Source organism: Salmo salar, chromosome ssa02 (genome assembly GCF_905237065.1).
Source record: "Salmo salar chromosome ssa02, Ssal_v3.1, whole genome shotgun sequence".
NCBI lineage: Eukaryota > Metazoa > Chordata > Actinopteri > Salmoniformes > Salmonidae > Salmo > Salmo salar.
Window position 1 is genome coordinate 63,294,084 of NC_059443.1, and position 22,901 is coordinate 63,316,984.

A 22,901-nucleotide genomic window follows, 5' to 3' on the forward strand; every position below is an offset into this window, starting at 1 on the left:
AATCTGTTCCGATTCTTACCACATTCGTATGTGATTCTCAATTCATATACAATTTCAATGCTGACAAGATAATCACCCAAAAATGTAAAGGAACTGTGGCAGTAAATGAGCATTGCGTCTGCACGCTATTTCAGAGGCTACATCAGTGAGAACGAGCAAATCTGATATGGGTCACATGTAAAACAGACAAGATTGGCTATGGGGACAGCTGTGTAAACATAGGCTAACAAAATTAATCTCACAGATTAAACACTTTCCAATAAAATGTTTTATTGAATTTGTCATTCCTATTAAGTCTGGTTACCAGACAATACATACAAAATTACTATCATCTTTCTAACATCATTTAAGTTCTAACAACGAATTTGCATTCCTGTGCAATTTCTGTGAAAGTTAAAATGTATTTTCTTTCACTTATTTTTTTATAAAGCCAAAAAAAAAAAATTATAATAAAAACATCTGGACAAGGGTAACAGAAGTCAACATATAAATATCTGACCTGCCATGGGGAACAATTCACTTATGTACAATAGCTTAACTCACAAAGAATATACAACGATAACCGTTGCCATATCCTTTCTCCAATCAGAGTAGTCTGGAGTCCAACAGTGTACATTTAGGTGTTTTCTCATGGTGTGTGTTTGTGTACGTTCACAAGTGTTAACACTAAAGCAATCTTAGTCAGGGTCCTCCAGAACACCTTAAAAAAGAAGCAGGTGGAATGCTATCAACTTCCTGTCACATGAAATGCCTTTTCCCTTCCTGGTTGGCTCAGCTAGGAGTCGTCGCGCTGATGACGTCAGTGCACTGCGGCTCACAGAAAGTCCCGAAGCGCCCGTACACATCCCGGGCCCGGACAGCAAAGTAATACGTAGATCCAGAGACAAATTGGGTGAGGGTACAGGCCATGGGCAGTGGCAGTGCCTTTACCTCCCCGATCTTCTTCCAGTGCTGCCCCGCTCCAGGGCCATTACCAGCCGACCCAGCGTTGTCCTGGTGGTACGCGTACAGGTGGTAGCTTTCCACCCCTGCACAGGTCAGGTCAGTCTCTGCCACACACCAGGACAGGACGATGCCATTCTGGTTTTGCACCCTGGCCAACTTCAGCTGGGGCTGCTGGGGGGGCGTGGTCTGGTTGGCCTCCATGGGTAGCCGGCCAGGAGGCAGGGGAGCCAAGGGTAACGGGGGCAGGGTGACAGGGGGGGGCTTGGTTGGAGTGGTATTGTTTCCCATGCGTGCTTTGGATGGGGAGTCCTGGGAGGGAAACGAGAGGAGATGGAAATTAATTAGGGCAAGAAATATGCAGGGAAACATCACAAATGTATAGCTTTTGAAAAATAAAAATATATAGGTTTTCAAAGTAGCAAAAAAATAAAACAGCAATTACAATTCCCTAAGTCTTTTTAATGTTCATTGGAGTGTCACCTATGCCCTTATATTATTTATATTCAAGAATAAAGCCAATAATTACTATGAATGTACCCTAGTAAAATGTCATTCAGTATAACACTGTTTTTTTCATAATCACAAGGTTATATATCCATGCTTAGACTGGCAGAAATATAACTACCCAGAAAAAAATGACATTCTTTTATTTTGAATACCACATATTTGATGTGTCACGAGTACAACTCAATTTATTTTTTTATTTTTTTTACTTCCTGCCTTACACTGGAAAAAAAACTAAAATCTATGAAAACATCTTTCACTTCATCCTTTGAGATTTGTTTTTGTCTCTGAGTCAACAAAAGCAAGTTATTGTATTTTAATAAAATACTGGTGTTATACTGTATGACAATATTCTGTTACCCTGAATGACATCACTACGGCCCACAAATATTGATTAAATGTGATCCTTCAGCAACAACAATAATGATCCTATGAACTATTATTAGTAGCAGCAATAGTATTTTTCTTTTAGCTATTTTTTGTTATAAAACTGTGTAAAAAACAGGATAAGATGTTTAAAATGTGCAGGCTTGCTGAACTTAAATCTCTTCCATACTAGAGAGAGAGAGAGAAATGACCCATACGCCACACACATAAAGAACATGGGTTTTACTATACAACATAGTTTAACTGACACATGAGATACAATTTAATTCACATAGGATTAAAATCAGCATTGAACATTTCAAACAAAGCATTAATTAAAAAACATTCCATAAACATTGGGGAAAAAAACTGTAGTTTTGCTTTAAATCCTCATGAAACAGTGGATATCTTTCTCAAAGTAATGTCATGACATTACATCAGGCATTTGAAAGAAAATGCATAAACAATTATTCCACCAACATCAAGACAAAACATTTCAGTATTCTGAACATCAGAATATTAACCAAATCCATTATTTGAACATCAAATGGAACTCAATGTTCTCAAACTGAACTAATCATTCAATAACATCTTTAAAATATGGATTTATTTTTAGATTGCTTGTGTATGTCGTTTTCTTGTGTAGGCCTATGTAGTATTCTGTAGCCTAACTGGTGTGTAACTTGGAATTTGGACTAATAAAGCTCTGTAAACTTTTCCCAGTCAGAGTTGCAGTTTTGAATTCCTTCGTTTTGTAGTACACGGGTCTGGTTCGGAGATTACTGCTTGGACATCTGACTTGAAGTAGTATGTGATGTCCTTAACTTGGGGCCACGCAATTAATTATTTATTTCGGTTGCTTATTGCATGCAACTGATTTACATCTCCTCTCCCACAACCTTCAAAACTTGGCCAACAAATGGCTGGTAATCGTAATTGACTATTATGAACTTTCCTTTTAAGTCCTCTGGTGGTTTCACCATTGTGGACAGGTTGTCTTCTGCATCTGCATTTTGGTTCTGAAAGTCCACCTTTGTTGGAGCATTGCACTCACAGGAGATACCTGCTCGGGAGCAGAAGCAGGACACCTCCCGATGTCAATCCAGAAGTACTTTACGCTTGACTGCGTTTTCTCCAGCATGGTGTAGAGCTCCTTTGGGCTCTGGAGGTCACCGCCCTTTTTGACAAACTCATCTGCACAACGTTTAATGGAACCACCAACCCCATCGAGCGCACCTTTCCGTGGGACTTTTCAGAAAAATTCCACGTTACCGCTTTGAAACCCATGAGAAATGGCACCGTGCTCATTAGGTAGAAATTATTTTTATTTCTATATTGCGTGATGGGGCCATCACTCATGCATGTAGTGTGGTCGGGGATGTTTTTTTCCCTTCCTATCATCCAAGACAGGCTTCAGATGAGCCCACACGGCACGCTCGTCATGCCGGAGGGACTCTGAAATGGAGGCATAGGGTTGGCATTCCTGTGATGTGTACACAACACTTGTGTGTATAGTTGCCTTCTTATGGCCGACCCCCAAAATGAAAAGCCTGTACCTCTGTATACAGCTGACACGCATCATTTTCAGAAAAGTCCATGTGGATTACAACCTCGTGTTCTTTAAGTGTGTCTTTTAAGTTTCGGCACTGCTCAACTTGGTGCAGCCAGTTAAACTGGTGCCTCGCAAGAGCATCCAGTTACTCGTTTAAGTTTTTAACCAGATCGAGCCACGTGCCAGTCTGTTTTTTTTCTCACAAAATTTGACAATGACCTTTCTCCATTGCTTGATTTCTCCCTTTGCCACTGTTGCCATTAAATTGGTACATTCTCTGCAGGTAGGGCCAGCTCTATTTCATCGTAGCATAACTTTGCACAAACACGGTACATGCACTGCTTGTTCTTGAGATCATAGACAATGGAAGATAGTAACTCGGAAACGCTTGAGGTTTTTAGCAACCCGCTTTGGCTCAACCTGTCAACTAGAAGTGTCACATTCTCGTGATCGAGACACGCACAGGTGTTGTGGTCATGTGCCTTCGGTTCTGTAATGTAAAATGGCCACAGTTGTAAAAACTGTCTGTATGACAGCGAGAGTGTCCCATCCACCTCTGAATTGTACACCTGCATGGAGTTCTTTTAGAGATTTCAAGAGTATGCGCCCCTGAACCTTCTTTTGCGTGACCGTGTCTTTCTTCCCTGAGAAAAGGCAACTATTTTCATCTCTACTGAGAAATGCAATGACCTGTGTTTTCCTCACTAAAAGACATGTATTTTTCAGTTAGATTGCATTTGAACTCTGCATGCCCTTTTGTAGTTTGTCACTTTTTTGTTGCGATTGTTTTAGTTGCATTTCCAGTTGGAGAATTTTCTTCTTTAGTTCTCGTTTTTCCCTTTGCAGCCGCATGCAACACTTTGATACTCTTTTCACTTTTTCTGGAGTAGAGGAAGCAAGTAGTTGCTCCAGTGTTTGAGATTGAGGCTCAAGGGATTGTTCTAGTTCTGGAGTCAAGGATTCAGATGGTTGCTCCAGCTCTGGAGGTGCATGTTCATGTTATACTTGTTGTTGTACAAGTTGTTCAGGGGGCTGCTCAAAATAGTTTCCTTCAGTGGACACTGGAGTTAAGTTCATTACCACAATAATTTGTTAATTTTTTTCACGCCGCCTCCTCTGATTTAATCTCCATTTTTCCCTCTTTTTTTCAGCATCAGATTGTGTCATTGTATGGATCGGTGGATGATCAGGATTGACATCCTTCTTTCTTCTCTGATAGCTAAAAAACGAAAATGTTATAGTTATGACACTGGCACAGAATAGGATTCACATCCATTAAATGTTATTAGTAGTCTATTAATAGTAGGCTATACAATGATAACACTTAAACAAAGTTTAAAAGTTAAATCAACTCCCTCTCCCAAACATGTTTTGTTACTATTTCACTGCTAATGTTAATAATAATCACTTTACTATAATTTGAGCCTGCGGCAAACACTTTACATTGCATTAAGTTGCATTATTACATGATAGTTAAGTATTATGCATTGTTACACTGTAACTGGTAAATTTCTATTCAATGCAGATACACAAATGCAATTTCAAAATCCCTACACAAAATAGATAGATAAAATGCCCATCAAACTACTTCAATTCAAACTTGTACAGTCTCAATTTTTCATAAAGTGCCCCAAATGTGAAGCAGCATTTAACTTATAATTCATAATCCATTTTTAATCCATATTTGTGTATGTGTGTAATATTATATTAACTAATATAATTCATCAGTTATACCTTAACTGCAGTGCAATAAAACATTAACTACAGTGTAATAGCGCAACTTAATGTTAAGTGTTATCCACCCAGCTTTATATCCTATTATATCCTATTCTGTTGCTGACAGTAACATGAAGCCATGAAAACAATACCTTGCTTTTCTTCTGGCTAGTCTTTCCTCCCTAGCAACTGGATCTGCGTTAATCTTTTGTCTGTGCCGTGCAGCCCTCTCCTTATTAGACAATGGCATCTACAGTATAAAGATAATGTTCCTTGAAATACCTTAAAATGCCATAAAATAGTTTAAAATGATCATATTCAGTATTCATACAACAAGTAAATATGAATTGCATGATTACATTTAGTAAACTAGTGAAAACATGGGATAACAAAGCTACTGTCATTCAGCATAACGGGTGACATTGTGGTATAACATGAAACTTTTGGTGTGCTGAAGGACAAAAGCGTGATACTGAAGACGGATTTGGGGCAAAGACGAGACGTGTAAATTTGGTGTCCGAAGGCCATTCACTTAACATAACATAAATATGTATAAATATAATATTAAATCACTCAACTCTTACCATTCTTTTGACCCAGAAATATTTGTGTTGCAAACTATTAAATTAAGGGAGTTATTGAGCTCCAAAGTGTCAAAATGTCCTTCAGTGTAACTGTCTGGGTTAAAATTCTAATGACAAAAGTGTTTTTAAAATGTAGAAATTCATCGTAAAAATATAAATGAACACCCATAGCACAATTCAAATCAAATCTGGTCACATACACATGGTTAGCAGATGTTAATGCGAGTGTAGCAAAATGCTTGTGCTTCTAGTTCCGACCGTGCAGTAATATCTAACAAGTAATATAACAAATTCACAACAACTACCTTATACACACAAATGTAAAGGGATGGAATATGAATCTGGGCCAGCAGCCTTCCGAGGGTTAACACATTTAAATGTCTTACGTCGGCCACGGAGAAGGAGAGGGGGGGCCCGCAGTCCTTGGTAGCGGGCCGAGTCGGTGGCACTGTATTATCCTCAAAGCGGGCAAAGAAGGTGTTTTGCTTGTCTGGATGCAAGACGTCGGTGTCTGTGACGTAGCTGGTTTTCTTTTTGTAGTCCGTAATTGCCTGTAGATCCTGCTACATACGTCTTGTGTCTGGGCCGTTGAACTGCGACTCCATTTTGTCCCTATACTGACATTTCACTTGTTTAATTGCCTTGCGGAGGGAATAACCACACTGTTTATATTCGGCCATATTCCCCAATCTCTTTCCATGGTTGAATGCGGTGGTTTGCACTATCAGTTTAGTAGGTTTTAATAGTCACAGTGGGTACAACATCTCCAATGCACTTCCTAATAAATTCGCTCACCGAGTCGGCGTATAAATCGATGTTATTGTCTGAGGCTTCCCGGAACATTTTCCAGCCCACGTGATCAAAACAATCTTGACGTGTGGATTCCAAATGGTTAGACCAGCGTTGAATAGTTCATGTCACGGGTACATCCTGTTTGAGGTTCTGCCTATTGGACGGTACGAGCAAGATGGAGTCGTGGTTGGATTTGCCGAAGGGAGGGTGGGGGAGGGCCTTGTATGTATCACGGAAGTTAGAGTAGCAGTTGTCCAGTGTTTTGCTCGAGTGGGTACTACAGTCAATGTACTGGTAGAATTTAGATAGCCTTGTTCTCAAATTAGCTTTGTTAAAATCCCACAATAAATGCAGCCTCAGGATATATGGTTTACAGTTTACATAAGAGTCCAGTGAAGATCTTTCAGGGCTGTCGAGGTATCCGCTTGGGGGGTATATACACGGCTGTGACTATAATCAAAGAGAATTCTCTTGGGAGATAATGCAGTCGGAATTTGATTTTAATGAATTCTAGGTCAGTTGAACAAAATAACTTTAGTTCCTGTATGTTGTTATTATGCGTTGTTAAATCATGAGGCATACATCCCTGACCTTCTTCTTACCAGACAGAGGGTTTGTTTCTGTCGGCGTGATGCATGAAGAAACCCGGTGGCTGTACCGACTCTGACAACATATCCCAAGAGAGCCATGTTTCCAACAGAGAATGTTAAAATCTCTGCAAGGTAACTGATGCCCTAATTTCGTCCATCTTGTTGTCTAGAGACTGGACATTGGCAACTAATCTGCTCGAAAGCGGTGGGTGGTGTGCTCGCCTTCTAAGTCTGACCAGGAGGCCGCTCAGTCTGCCCCTCTCTCTTGCAGCGACGACGTTGTTTTGGGTCGGCCTCTGGGATTAGATCCAATGTCCAGGATGGAGGTCCGAACAAAGGATCCGCTTCGGGAAAGGCGTATTCCTGGTCGTAATGTTGGTAAATTGATGTCGCTCTTACATCTAATAGTTCTTCCCGGCTGTATATAATAACACTGTAACAATGTAAGAAATAATACATCAACTTAATTACTGCATAGTTTCCTAAGGACTTGAAGCGAGGCAACCATCTCTGTCGGCGCCATCTTATTTTGTGTGTGTTAGTGTTTGCAACAATATATAGAGTAATGGGCGACATACTGTATCGGAAAAAAATATTTAAAAAACTTGAATAACTTTTGTCCGGACTTTTGCGCTTCATCAATGTCATTCAGTATAACAAAGATAAAAAGCCATTTTAAAGCATATCACATGATGGTAATCATGTGATACACACTGTCACATGATGGTAATCATGTGACAGTGTGTAACATCACAAAGAAGACCGATTGAAGACCCTCTATCAATGTGATGAAGTGAGTAAATCTCTCGGTAATATTTGATGATTTCACCTTTTCACCCTCTAGTAGTAACCTTTGTAACAAAAACACATGTCCTACAGTACAACACAGAAAATATCCTTTTAATGTTATTTTACAAATGCTATATTAAATATAAAAAGTAAGGATAATCTTTATAGGTCAAGGTCATTACTTTATATAGGTGGCCAAGGAACTGCCTATTTGTATTTCATTGTGTTGTGTTTGTTTCGTATTCATTAAAATGTTAAGAGATTAACACATTAAAATAATCTTATAGGAACTCAAATGAATCAAAGAAAAATATGAACATGTGAAATAGATTCAGCGCTAACAAACTCACCAGAGGGGGGCGGTAGTGAACTGTCAGATGAGGACCGCCAACTGACTGTTGAGGAGATGCTCTTGATGTTGTGCCTGTAAAGAGAGGACAATATGTCAAATTAGATAACATAATAAGCATCCCCTCCTCAAATCTGCATTGTTCACAAGATTCTTTGAGTAAAAAAACAATATGCAAACTTTATGAACCACTTTTACAGAGCAAACAGACATAGAGCTGACTTATAAACACATTGAGTAACAGGCATGGCTAGGCTAATAGATATCCTTGGAATTCTATTAAATTGTGTCAACTGACTGACCACAATCATGAAACATCCAGCAATTAAGATTAGAATCTAATGAGTGTTATAGTAATATCAGGGTGATATGGGGTCCATATACGAACATTAGAAAAAGTTTAAACGTAAACTTTTTGTCCAAGTATGACCCCTTGACTTTTTCCACATTTTGCTGTGCTACAAAGTGGGATTAAAATTGATTTCATTGTCATTTTTTTGGTCTACGATCTACACAAAATACTAAATGTGAAAGTGGAAGTAAAATATGAAAAATAAAACATGTCTTGATTAGAATATTCAACCCCCTGAGTCAATACATGTTAGAATCACCTTTGGCAGAGATTACAGCTGTGACTATTTCTGGGTAAGTGTACATTATTTTATTATTACAATTCTTCAAGCTCTGTCAAGTTGGTTGTTGATCATTGCTAGACAGCCATTTTCAAGTCTTGCCATAGATGTTCAAGCCGATTTAAGTCAAAACTGAAACAAGACCACTCAGGAACATTCAACGTTGTCTTGGTAAGCAACTCCAGTGTATATTTGGCCTTGTTTTAGGTTATTGTCCTGCTGAAAGGTGACGGTCTCCCAGTGTCTGTTGGAAAGCAGACTGGACCAGGTTTTCCTCTAGGATTTTTAAAAATTCTGTTTCTTTTTACCATAAAAAATTCCCTAGTCCTTGCCAATGACAAGCATACTCATAACATGATGCAGCCAGCCCCACCACTATGCTTGCTTATGACCCTGTCAAGGAGCATTATGACCATCATAATCATTACTGAAAAAATATATAAAAATGCAACTTGTAAAGTGTTAGTCCCATGTTTCATGAGCTGAAATAACAGATCCCAGAAATTTCCCATACACGCAATGTGCAGTTTTGTCACAAAACACAATGTCAGATGTCTCAAGTTGAGGGAGTGTGCAACTGGCATGATGACTGCAGGAATGTCCACCAGAGCTGTTGCCAGAGAATTTAATGTTGATTTCTCTCATCGCCGTTTTAGAGATTTTGCAGTATGTCCTACCGGCCTCACAACCGCAGACCACATTTATGGCGTTGTGTGGGCGAGCTGTTTGCTCATGTCAGCATTGTGAACAGAGTGCCCCATGGTGGCAGTGGGGATATGGTATGGGCAGGCATAAGCTACGGACAACAAACACAATTACATTTTATTGATGGTAATTTGAATGCAAAGTAATACTGTGAAGAGAACCTGAGGCCCATTGTGAGGCCCACTGTTAAGGTATCTGTGACCAACAGATGCATATCTGTATTTCCAGCATGTGAAATCCATAGATTAAGTCCTAATGAATTTATTTCAATTGACTGATTTCCTCATATGAACTGTGACTCCATAAAATCTTATAAGTTGTTGCATGTTGCATTTATATTTTTGTTCAGTATATGAAGAGTGGTACTCAGTGATGTGTTGGATTTGCCCCACAAATAACACTTTGTATTCAGGACATAAAGTTAATTTCTTTGCCACATTTTTTGCAGTTTTAATTGCAAACAGGATGCATGTTTTGGAATATGTTTATTCTGTACAGGCTTCCTTTTCACTAGGTTAGAATTAGGTTAGTATTGTGAAGTAACTACAATGTTGATGATCCACCCTAAGTTTTCTCCTATCACAGCCATTAAACTAACTGTTTTAAAGTCACCATTGGCTCCATGGTGAAATCCCTGAGAGGTTTCCTTCCTCTCCGGCAACTGTGTTAGGAAGGACATCTGTATCTTTGTAGTGACGGTGTATTTATACACCATCCAAAGTGCAATTAATAACTTCACCATGCTCAAAGGGATATTCAATGTCTGCTTTTTTTGTATTTACCCATCTACCGATAGATGACCTTCTTTGCAGTGCATTGGAAAACCTCCCTGGTCTTTGTGGTTGTACTTGTGTTTGAAATTCACAGGTCGACTGAGGGACCTTACAAATCATTGTATTTGTGAGGTACAGAGATGAGGTAGTCAATAAAAAATGTTAAACACTATTATTGCACACAGAGTCCATGCAACTTCTTATTTGACTTAAGCACATTTTTTACTCCTTAACTTAATTAGGCTTGCCGTAACAAAGGGGTTGAATACTTATTGACTCAAGACATTTTAGCTTTAGATTTTGTATTAATTTGTAAACATACCAAAAAAATTACACTCTGACATTATGGGTTATTGTGTGTAGGCCAGTGACAAAACATCTCAATTTAATCCATTTTCAATTCAGGCTGTACCACAACAAAATGTGGAAAAAGTCAAGGGGTCTAAACACTTTCTGAAGGCAACTGATGGGATTTCATAAAATAACTTTGCCAACAGAGATATTTTAAACCTGCAAATTCAAGGTTTACATTTGTTCCGCCTGGTCTGTAACAAGCATATCGTCAACGTCGGATGAAAATCTTGCATCCAAAAAAATAGCAACTTTTCAGATAGTGAAGAAAAAAAAAAAATCTACGTCACTAAACAATTGCTATTTTACAAAGAAAACGTTATAATGAAGTTTTGCACACATTATATGTGGAGATAAGGGGTTCTTATCATTGAATAGAATGGGAAATATTACTTTTGAGACATTGAAATAATGTAAATGACAATATCACAATGTCTCTTCAAGTACATGTTATGGTGAATGTGTACAAAAAAGACCTACACCAAGTGTTATGTTACATTTTTTACTCAAAGTATAAGTATTACAACAGTCAAACAACAATCAGTATCAACATTTCACCATCAATCATGTTACAAGTATGGAAATATCATCAAGGCACATTTCAGCAAGGAATTCAACATCAAATCAAGGTAGGTATTCCGATAAGAATCATGTAAGTAATAAATAATCAAACAGTGCAGATATCAACTGTCATAGTCAAAGCAATCATGTTAGTGTGAACACCTGGCGGGACTGAGGGGTTTCCCCATCCTCCTCACATTGACGGCTGTGGCTCTGACACGGACTGGAAAACAGGCTCCAGGTACTGCTTAGAGGAGGACGACGTGCGGTAGTGTGATGGTACTTTCGGTAAGTCACACAGAAATGTTGTCATCGTTTTGTGCCTCATTCCTCACCATAAACTTCAAGATGGTATGCCAATGTGGATGTCCTTCTAGAGCCCATATTCTCAGACCTGCAGCGATGCACTGCAGTGCAGTCAACAAGACCACACACATACACTTTCCTTTCATTCCAGTCTAATGTTTGCCAGAAGTACTGGAAAATCTTCTCTCTGTCCTCATCACAGATTGCATTGCAGGAGCGCTTGGAGGACCTTCGACATCCCTCTGACACACATCCTGGTCCCATATTGCTTGGCTTTCTCTTCACCTCCCCTTCACCCTTTTTCCTGCCAAGGTAGGCTTTATCCTCCTTCTCTTCCAAACCTCATCTTCCCAATGTGAAGGGTATTTTGTTTTCTTGACATGCCCATTCTCTCCCCCCTCAGGTGTGCTGCTACAAGCTGGAAATAAAAATACATACAAGAAAACACATTGATTTCTAGTATAATGACGCTGAGCTTACTGAGATGACACACTGTATGACAGATGTGCGTATAGGTGAGAGTGAGAGAGTGAGAGCCATGGAGTGGGAGGATGCTGGGCTGCCCGGATGATCAGGTAGATTTATTTTTTATGTATTGACACCATCTTCCCCTCATCAATTGCTGTTACTCCCTGCTCTGCCGACCCCTGCTCTGTAGCTCTCTGCTCTTTTGTTGACTGTCCTGTAGCTCCCTACTCTACCGGCCAGATTGGTAGCACTCCACTCTGTTGTTGACCTTGTTGCTCTCTGTCCTGCCGACCCTTGATTGATAGCAATTGATTGGTCTGCCGTTGTTTGCTCTGCTCTTTGATGCCTGTTGTCTTAAACATTTCAAATAAGAGAACCTATATCGATACAATCATTTAAAATATATTAGCTACATGACTCAGCGTAGAATGTTCAGCAGATTTCAGTATTTTAGCATTGCCATTTTCCTAAAAACAATGTACATTTAGCTAGCTATTATTATAGGTAAAAGGTATGCTCTTTCACAAAGAAATCCTGAGATGCCACTGGCATTTTTCTCATGATCACTTTCCTCTCTGACTGCAAAAATCTGGCCTCTTCAAAAGGGACATTCACCATGGCACACAGCTCCTCCAATGAAAAAGACATGAAAAATAAGTTTGGCTCATTCTCAAAAAGAATGGATTAATGTAAGCCTGATTAAATGATATACACTCAAGTATTAATCACAATGTAGACCTAACGTTAGCTATTGAAACTGGTGTGAATCAATCTGATAGTCTAGCAAGCTACATGGCCTACACTGGAGCTAGCTTAGCTAGCCAGCTTAGCTAACTAATTTGATAGTTAGCTTTTGCCACACACATCTGATCAATCTGTTCACTCTTTATGCTATTGACAAGGTGGCTATCTAGATAGCCAACAAGCAATCATTTATGGGAAACTGAAACTTCGTCTGTCAGATTCACTGACAATGGATTGGGTTAGCAAAAGCTAGTCAGCTAGCTAGCTACCTTGCCATTTCATTTGCACTCTCCCTCAAAACACAATCAACAGCAGGTTTATATCTGAGAAATACTTGTCTTACTCTGGGAACGATATAATATTACAAAAGGCAGAAGGTAATTAAAGTGCAACTTACCTCTGATCACATCGGGCTACGCACCCACGAACACAAACAAAATCTCCTCAGAAAAGTGAAGGCGTGCGCTCCTTTCAAGCAATAATATCCATCTGCGGACTGCAGTAACTACACGGCACACCCACTGCCATTGAGGGTCCTTGTAACAGTACGACATCCATTAGCATTAAGTCATTACATGTTGCGCCCACTAGCATTACATAACTACAAGCATTACGTCACTACATGCACACTAGCTAGCACACTAGCTAGCATTGAAAAAGTTTATGGTAATATTTTGAATTTCACCATTATTTAACCAGGTAGGCTAGTTGAGAACAAGTTCTCATTTACAACTGCAACCTGGCCAAGAATAAAGCAAAGCAGTTCGACACATACAACAACAGAGTTTCACATGGAATAAACAAACATACAGTCAATAATACAGTAGAAAAAGTCTATATACAGTGTGTGCAAATGAGGTAAGATAAGGGAGGTAAAGGCAATAAATAGGCCATGGTGGCGAAGTAATTACAATATACCAATTAAACACTGGAGTGATTGATGTGCAGAAGATGAATGTGCAAGTAGAGATACTGGGGTGCAAAGGAGCAAGATAAATAAATAAATAAATAAATACAGTATGGTGATGAGGTAGTTGGATGGGCTATTTACAGATGGGCTATGTACAGGTGCAGTGATCTGTGAGTTGCTCTGACAGCCGGTGCTTAAAGCTAGTGAGGGAGATATGAGTCTCCAGTAGAGGTCGACCGATTAATCGGAATGGCTGATTAATTAGGGCCGATTTCAAGTTTTCATAACAATCTGTAATTGGCATTTTTGGACACCGATTATGGCCGATTACATTGCACTCCACGAGGAGACTGCGTGGCAGGCTGACTACCTGTTATGCGAGTGCAGCAAGGAGCCAAGGTAAGGTGCTAGCTAGCATTAAACGTATCTTATAAAAAACAATCTTAACATAATCACTAGTTAACTACACATGATTGATGATATTACTAGTTTATCAAGCTTTTCCTGCGTTGCATATAATCGATGCGGTGCCTGTTAATTTATCATTGAATCACAGCCTACTTCGCCAAACGGGTGATCTAACAAGCGCATTCACAAGAAAAGCACCAATGTGTACCTACCATAAACATCAATGCCTTTCTTAAAATGAATACACAAGCATATATTTTTAAACCTGCATATTTAGTTAATATTGCCTGCAAACATGAATTTCTTTTAACTAGGGAAATTGTGTCACTTCTCTTGCGTTTTGTGCAAGCAGAATCAGGGTATATGCAGCAGTTTGGGCCGCCTGGCTCGTTGCGAACTGTGTGAAGAACATTTCTTCCTAACAAAGACCGTAATTAATTTGCCAGAATTAAACATAATTATGACATAACATTGAAGGTTGTGCAATGTAACAGCAATATTTAGACTTACAGTGAGGGAAAAAGTATTTGATCCCCTGCTGATTTTGTACGTTTGCCCACTGACAAAGAAATGACCGGTCTATAATTTTAATGGTATGTTAATTTGAACAGTGAGAGACAGAATAACAAACAAAAAATACAGAAAAACGCATGTCAAAAATGTTATAAATTGATTTGTATTTTAATGAGGGAAATAAGTATTTGACCCCTCTGCAAAACATGACTTAGTACTTGGTGGCAAAACCCTTGTTGGCAATCACAGAGGTCAGACGTTTCTTGTAGTTGGCCACCAGGTTTGCACACATCTCAGGAGGGATTTTGTCCCACTCCTCTTTGCAGATCTTCTCCAAGTCATTAAGGTTTCGAGGCTGACGTTTGGCAACTCGAACCTTCAGCTCCCTCCACAGATTTTCTATGGGATTAAGGTCTGGAGACTGGCTAGGCCACTCCAGGACCTTAATAAGCTTCTTCTTGAGCCACTCCTTTGTTGCCTTGGCCGTGTGTTTGTCATTTTCATGCTGGAATACCCATCCACGACCCATTTTCAATGCCCTGGCTGAGGGAAGGAGGTTCTCACCCAAGATTTGATGGTACATGGCCCCGTCCATCGTCCCTTTGATGCGGTGAAGTTGTCCTGTCCCCTTAGCAGAAAAACACCCCCAAAGCATAATGTTTCCACCTCCATGTTTGACGGTGAGGATGGTGTTCTTGGGGTCATAGGCAGCATTCCTCCTCCTCCAAACACGGCGAGTTGAGTTGATGCCAAAGAGCTCCATTTGTCTCATCTGACCACAACACCTTCACCCAGTTGTCCTCTGAATCATTCAGATGTTCATTGGCAAACTTCAGACGGGCATGTATATGTGCTTTCTAGAGCAGGGGGACCTTGCGGGCGCTGCAGGATTTCAGTCCTTCACGGCGTATTCCATAGCCCATTCCAGCCTTGTGTAGGTCTACAATCTTGTCCCTGACATCCTTGGAGAGCTCTTTGGTCTTGGCCATGGTGGAGAGTTTGGAATCTGATTGATTGATTGCTTCTGTGGACAGGTGTCTTTTATACAGGTAACAAACTGAGATTAGGAGCACTCCCTTTAAGAGTGTGCTCCTAATCTCAGCTCGTTACCTGTATAAAAGACACCTGGGAGCCAGAAATCTTTCTGATTGAGAGGGGGTCAAATACTTATTTCCCTCATTAAAATGCAAATCAATTTATAACATTTTTGACATGCGTTTTTACTGGATTTTTTTGTTGTTATTCTGTCTCTCACTGTTCAAATAAACCTACCATTAAAATTATAGACTGATCATTTCTTTGTCAGTGGGCAAACGTACAAAATCAGCAGGGGAACAAATACTTTTTCCCCCTCACTGTATGGATGCCACCCGTTAGATAAAATACGGAACGGTTCCGTATTTCACTGAAAGAATAAACCTTTTGTTTTCAAAATGATAGTTTCCGGATTTGACCATAGTAATGACCTAAGGCTCGTATTTCTGTGTGTTATTATATTATAATTAATTCTATGATTTGATAGAGCAGTCTGACTGAGCGGTGGTAGGCAGCAGCAGGCTCGTAAGCATTCATTCAAACAGCACTTTCCTGCATTTGCCAGCAGCTCTTCGCTGTGCGTCAAGCATTACGCTGTTTATGACTTCAAGCCTGTCAACTCTCGAGATAAGGCTGGCAATACTTAAGTACCTATTAGAACATCCAATAGTCAAAGGTATATGAAATACAAATGGTATAGAGAGAAAGAGTCCGATAATAACTAGAACCTAAAACTTCTTACCTGGGAATATTGAAGACTCATGTTAAAAGGAACTACCAGTTTTCATATGTTCTCATGTTCTGAGCAAGGAACTTAAACGTTAGCTTTTGTAAATGGCACATATTGCACTTTTACTTTCTTCTCCAACACTTTGTTTTTGCATTATTTAAACCAAATTGATTTTATTGATGTATTATATTAAGTGAAAATAAGTGTTCATTCAATATTGTTAAATATATATATATATATAATAATAATTTAAATCGTCCGATTATATCGGTATCAGGTTTTTTTGGTCCTCCAATAATCGGTATCGGCGTTGAAAAATCATAATCGGTCGACCTCTAGTCTCCAGCTTCAGTGATTTTTGCTGTTCGTTCCAGTCATTGGCAGCAGAGAACTGGAAGGAAAGGCGGCCAAAGGAGGAATTTGCTTTGGGTGGTGACCAGTGAGATATACCTGCTGGAGCGCGTGCTACGAGTGGGTGCTGCTATGGTGACCAGTAAGCTGAGATAAGGCAGGGTTTTACCTAGCAGAGACTTGTAGATGACCTGAAGCCAGTGGGTTTGGCGACGAGTATGAAGCGAGGGCCAGCCAACGAGAGCGTACAGGTCGCAATGGTGGGTAGTACATGGGGCTTTGGTGACAAAACGGATGGCACTGTGATAGACTGCATCCAGTTTGTTGAGTAAAGTGTTGGAGGCTATTTTGTAAATGACATCGCCGAAGTCGAGGATCGGTAGGATGGTCAGTTTTACGAGGGTATGTTTGGCAGCATGGGTGAAGGATGCTTTGTTGCGAAATAGGAAGCCGATTCTAGGTTAATTTTGGATTGGAGATGCTTAATTTGAGTCTGGAAGGAGAGTTTACAGTCTAACCAGACACCTAGGTATTTGTCCACATATTCTAAGTCAGAACCGTCCAGAGTAGTGATGCTGGACGGGCGGGCAGCGATCGGTTGAAGAGCATGCATTTAGTTTTACTTGCATTTAAGAGCAGTTGGAGGCAACGGAAGGAGTGTTGTATGGCATTGAAGCTCGTCTGGAGGTTAGTTAACCTGTTGGGGATAGGGGGCAGTATTTGCACGGCCGGATAAAAAACGTACCCGATTTAATCTGGTTACTACTCATGCCCAGTAACTAGAATATGCATATAATTATTGGCTTTGGATAGAAAACACCCTAAAGTTTCTAAAACTGTTTGAATGGTGTCTGTGAGTATAACAGAACTCATATGGCAGGCAAAAACCTGAGAAGATTCCTTACAGGAAGTGGCCTGTCTGACAAGTTCTTGTTCTTCTTGGCTCTGTTTATTGAAAACTGAGGATCTTTGCTGTAACGTGACACTTCCTACGGCTCCCATAGGCTCTCAGAACCCGGGAAAAAGCTGAATGATGTAATTCCAGCCTCTGGCTGAAAAACATTAGCGCGTTTGGATAGTGGCCGGTCAGAGTACCATCAGACTGAGGCTCGTGCACGAGGGGATCCCATGTTTTTATTTTCTCTCTCTTTGAACGTAAACACGCTTTCCCGGTCAGAATATTATCGCTTTTTTACGAGAAAAATGGCATAAAAATTGATTTTAAACAGCGGTTGACATGCTTCGAAGTACGGTAATGGAATATTTAGAATTTTTTTGTCACGAAATGCGTCGTGCGCGTCACCCTTCTTTACCATTCGGATAGTGTCTTGAACGCACGAACAAAACAGAGGATATTTGAACATAACTATGGATTATTTTGAACCAAACCAACATTTGTTATTGAAGTAGAAGGCCTGGGAGTGCATTCTGACGAAGAACAGCAAAGGTAATAACATTTTTCTTATAGTAAATCTGAGTTTGGTCAGGGCTAAACTTGGTGGGTGTCTAAATAGCTAGCCCTGTGATGCCGGGCTATCTACTCAGAATATTGCAAAATGTGCTTTCACCGAAAAGCTATTTTAAAATCGGACATAGCGAGTGCATAGAGGAGTTCTGTATCTATAATTCTTAAAATAATTGTTATGTTTTTTGTGAACGTTTATCGTGAGTAATTTAGTAAATTCACCGGAAGTTTGCGGGGGGTATGCTAGTTCTGAACGTCACATGCTAATGTAAAAAGCTGGTTTTTGAGATAAATATGAACTTGATTGAACAAAACATGCATGTATTGTATAACATAATGTCCTAGGGTTGTCATCTGATGAAGATCATCAAAGGTTAGAGCTGCATTTAGCTGTGGTTTGGGTTTATGTGACATTATATGCTAGCTTGAAAAATGGGTGTCTGATTATTTCTGGCTGGGTACTCTGCTGACATAATCTAATGTTTTGCTTTCGTTGTAAAGCCTTTTTGAAATCGGACAGTGTGGTTAGATTAACGAGAGTCTTGTCTTTAAAATGGTGTAAAATAGTCATATGTTTGAGAAATTGAAGTAATAGCATTTCTAAGGTATTTGAATAACGCGCCACGGGATTCAACTGGCTGTTGAGTAGGTTGGACGATTTCGTCCCGCCGACCCTAGAGAGGTTAACACAGTGTCCAAAGAAGGGCCAGAAGTATACAAAATGGTGTCGTCTGCGTAGAAGTGGATCAGAGAATAACCAGCAGCAAGGGTGACATCATTGATGTATACAGAGAAGAGTCGGCCCAAGAATTGAACCCTGTGGCACACCCATAGAGACTGCCAGAGGTCCAGACAACAAGCCCTCCGATTTGACACACTGAACTCTATCAGAGAAGAAGTTGGTGAACCAGGCGAGGCAGTCATTTGAGAAACCAAGGCTGTTTGGTCTGACGATAAGAATGTGGTGATTAACAGAGTCGAAAGCCTTGGCCAGGTCGATGAATACGGCTGCACGGTAATGTCTCTTATCGATGCCGGTTATGATGTCGTTTAGGACCTTGAGCGTGGTTGAGGTGCACCCATGACCAGCTCTGAAACCACATTACATAGCGGAGAAGGTACGGTGGGATTCGAAATGGTCGGTAATCTGTTTGTTAAGTTGGCTTTCGAAGACCTTAGAAAGGCAGGGTAGCATAGATATAGGTCTGTAACAGTTTGGGTCTAGAGTGTCTCCCCCTTTGAAGAGGGGGATGATCGCGGCAGCTTTCCAATCTTTGGGAATCTCAGACAATACGAAAGAGGTTGAACAGGCTAGTAATAGGGGTTGCAACAATATCGGCAGATAATTTTAGAAAGAGAGGATCCAGATTGTCTAGCCCGGCTGATTTGTTTGGGTCCAGATTTTGCAGCTCTTTCAGAACATCAGCTATCTGGATTTGGGTGAAGGAGAAATGGGGGAGGCTTGGGCGAGTTGCTGTGGGGGGTGCCGGGCAGTTGACCGGGGTAGGGGTAGCCAGGTGGAAAGCATGGCCAACCGTAGACAAATGGTTATTGAAATTCTCAATTATAGTGGATTTATCGGTGGTGACAGTGTTTCCTAGCCTCAGTGCAGTGGGCAGCTGGGAGGAGGTGCTATTATTCTCCATGGACTTTACAGTGTCCCAGAACTTTTTTTGAGTTTGTGCAACAGGATGCAAATTTCTGTTTGAAAAAGCTAGCCTTAGCTTTCCTAACTGCCTGTGTATATTGTCAATATCAATGATTATGTAACGTGCAGGCCTCACCACTAGGAGTGCTGATCAGCGGAGGAGGTCCAGTAGATCGCTGGGTAACTGAAGAGGACGATACCGCAGTCGTAATGGCCTTTCTCACACCAGTCACTGCAGAATTAAAGAGAAGGAATTAAGAATAGAGGACAGAAGAGGGAATTCAATTCATATTTATTTAGCCAGAATCGTTCACATTATTAGCAACAATAGTCACTATTTTAGAGGACATAAATCAATCATTTAGTGGACCTCTCTGGAGTTGAGAGGGAGAAATTTGGAGATGGTTTTGGGATTCATTCTCACCTAGCACATCATCATCCTCCTCCTCCTCCTCAGTGAGGTCTATGAAGGAGCCTTTGGGTCGAGCCCCCGTTTTGGTTGGAGTAGAGCTTGTTGCTTGGTTATCTGAAAGGGATGGAACAGAAATAGGAAAGAAAACAGTTAGATAATATTCTCTTTTACAACATGTTTTTGGATTTTGCTGCTTTGGGTGCTACACATCGCAAGGGGATGTGCTTTGAGCCCTTTGAAAGTCGGAAGTTTACATACACTTAGGTTGGAGTCATTAAAACTCGTTTTCAATCACTCCACAAATTTCTTGTTAACAAACTATAGTTTTGGCAAATCAGTTAGGACATCTACTTTGTGCATGACACAAGTAATATTTCCAACAATTGTTTACAGACAGATTATTTCACTGTATCACAATTCCAATGGGTCAGAAGTATACATACACTAAGTTGACTGTGCCTTTAAACAGCTTGGAAAATTCCAGAAAATGATGTCATGGCTTTAGAAGCTTCTGATAGGCTAATTGACATCATTTAAGTCAATTGGAGGTGTACCTGTGGATGTATTTCAAGGCCTACCTTCAAACTCAGTGCCTCTTTGCTTGACATTATGGGAAAATGAAAAGAAATCAGCCCCCCAAAAATGTGTAGACCTCCACAAGTTTGGTTCATCCTTGGGAGCAATTTCCAAACGCCTGAAGGTACCATGTTCATCTGTACAAACAATAGTACGCAAGTATAAACACCATGGGACCACGCAGCCATCATACCGCTCAGGAAGGAGACGCATTCTGTCTCCTAGAGATGAACGTACTTTGGTGCGAAAAGTGCAAATCAATCCTAGAACAACAGCAAGGGACATTGTGAAGATGCTGGAGGAAACAGGTACAAAAGTATCTATATCCACAGTAAAACGAGTCCTATAGCAACATAACCTGAAAGGCCGCTCAGCAAGGAAGAAGCCACTGCTCCAAAACCGCCATAAAAAAGCCAGACTACGGTTTGCAACTGCACATGGGGACAAAGATTGTACTTTTTGGAGAAATGTCCTCTGGTCTGATGAAACAAAAATAGAACTGTTTGGTCATAATGACCATCGTTATGTTTGGAGGAGGCTTGCAAGCCGAAGAACACCATTCCAACCGTGAAGCACGGGGGTGGCAGCATCATGTTGTGGGTATGCTTTGTTGCAGGAGGGACTGCTGCACTTCACAAAATAGATGGCATCATGAGGAAGAAAAATTATGTGGATATATTGAAGCAACATCTCAGGACATCGGTCAGGAAAATAAAGCTTGGTCGCAAATGGGTCTTCCAAATGGACAATGACCCCAAACATACTTCCAAAGTTGTGGCAAAATGGCTTAAGGATAACCAAGTCAAGGTATTGGAGTGGCCATCACAAAGCCCTGACCTCAATCCTATAGAACATTTGTGGGCAGAACTGAAAAAGTGTGTGTGAGAAAGGAGGCCTACAAACCTGACTTAGTTACACCAGTTCTGTCAGGAGGAATGGGCCAACATTCACCAAACTTATTGTGGGAAGCTTGTGGAAGGCTACCCAAAACATTTGACCCAAGTTAACCAATTTAAAGGCAATGCTACCAAATACTAAACTTCTGACCCACTGGGAATGTGATGAAAGGAATAAAAGCTGAAATAAATAACTCTACTATTATTCTGACATTTCACATTCATAAAATAAAGTGGTGATCCTAACTGACCTAAAACAGGGAATTCTTACTAGGATTAAATGTCAGGAATTGTGAAAAACTGAGTTTAAATGTATTTGGCTAAAGTGTATGTAAACTTCCGACTTCAACTGTATATATAAATGCAATTATTATTTTTGTCCACATACAGTATAGGATATTGTTATCAGGCCTGTTGCTAGAAAACTCACCTGTCTTTGACGTCATAGCCGTACCCGAAGGAGGTCCTGGAGCTGCCGAGCCCGTAGCAGCTGGACCAGAGGACGCCTGAACCGGCGCCCTGGCTGTGGTCACTGACATCCCAGCACTGGGCGTACTGATCCCCCCAGTGCCCCCCTGGTACACAGCCCGAGCCAGGGTCATCTGGGCTGGGGACATGGCTGGGGAGAGCTGGGTAGTGGAGGAGATGGGCTGCAAGGCCATGGTGGAGGTGGTGGGGCCGGCCATGGTGGAGGTGGTGGGGCCGGCCTTGAGGATATAGGTAGTGGTGGGAGTAGTGGTCTTGGCCTTGTTGAGCGAGTTGACTGCGGCGAAGGAGGACACAGGGATGTTGACCAGGGTTCCGGCCCCGCCGTTGGCCATGGCAGAGAGAGGCAGCTGGATGAGGAGCGGCTGGCCATTCTGGCCCACCACGTTGGAGCCCGAGGTGGTCTTGAGGAGCAGGGTGCCAGTGGGGCCGCTCTGAGAGGTGACGGTGCACAGGGAGGCGGAGCTAGAGGAGGTGGGGATCAGCTGCAGGATGGAGCCCTGTGTTACCATGGCAGTGGCCGTAGTGGTAGTGGGGACAGGTTTGGGCTGCTTCACCGGAGAAACTGGAAAGACAACAGGAGACAGGAAAGGAATGGTGAGTTTAGATTTTAACTTTAAAATCCTATTGCATGACAGGTCAGAACGCATCAGTTGGTGTTGTTCTTTATCTCATAACTTGATCTCAGGGTCATTCAATCCCCATGATAGGTGAAACATGCTATTGACAGGTAAGGGAGAAGGT

General features: G+C 40.9%; 1 protein-coding gene across 1 annotated transcript in view; it reads right to left on the reverse strand.

Annotated features, from left to right (window-relative positions):
- Window positions 1-250: 250 nt before the first annotated feature.
- LOC106596305 (activating transcription factor 7-interacting protein 1) overlaps window positions 251-22,901 on the reverse strand; it is a 39,750-nt gene continuing 17,099 nt past the window's right edge. Inside the window, exons 10-14 of the mRNA XM_045707502.1 lie at window positions 22,102-22,722; window positions 20,212-20,313; window positions 19,924-20,019; window positions 8,189-8,262; window positions 251-1,254 (exon numbers count right to left, since the gene is read on the reverse strand). Coding sequence (XP_045563458.1) covers window positions 772-1,254; window positions 8,189-8,262; window positions 19,924-20,019; window positions 20,212-20,313; window positions 22,102-22,722 — 1,376 coding nt within the window. The 3' untranslated portion in view covers window positions 251-771. The remainder of the gene's footprint in view (window positions 1,255-8,188; window positions 8,263-19,923; window positions 20,020-20,211; window positions 20,314-22,101; window positions 22,723-22,901) is intronic.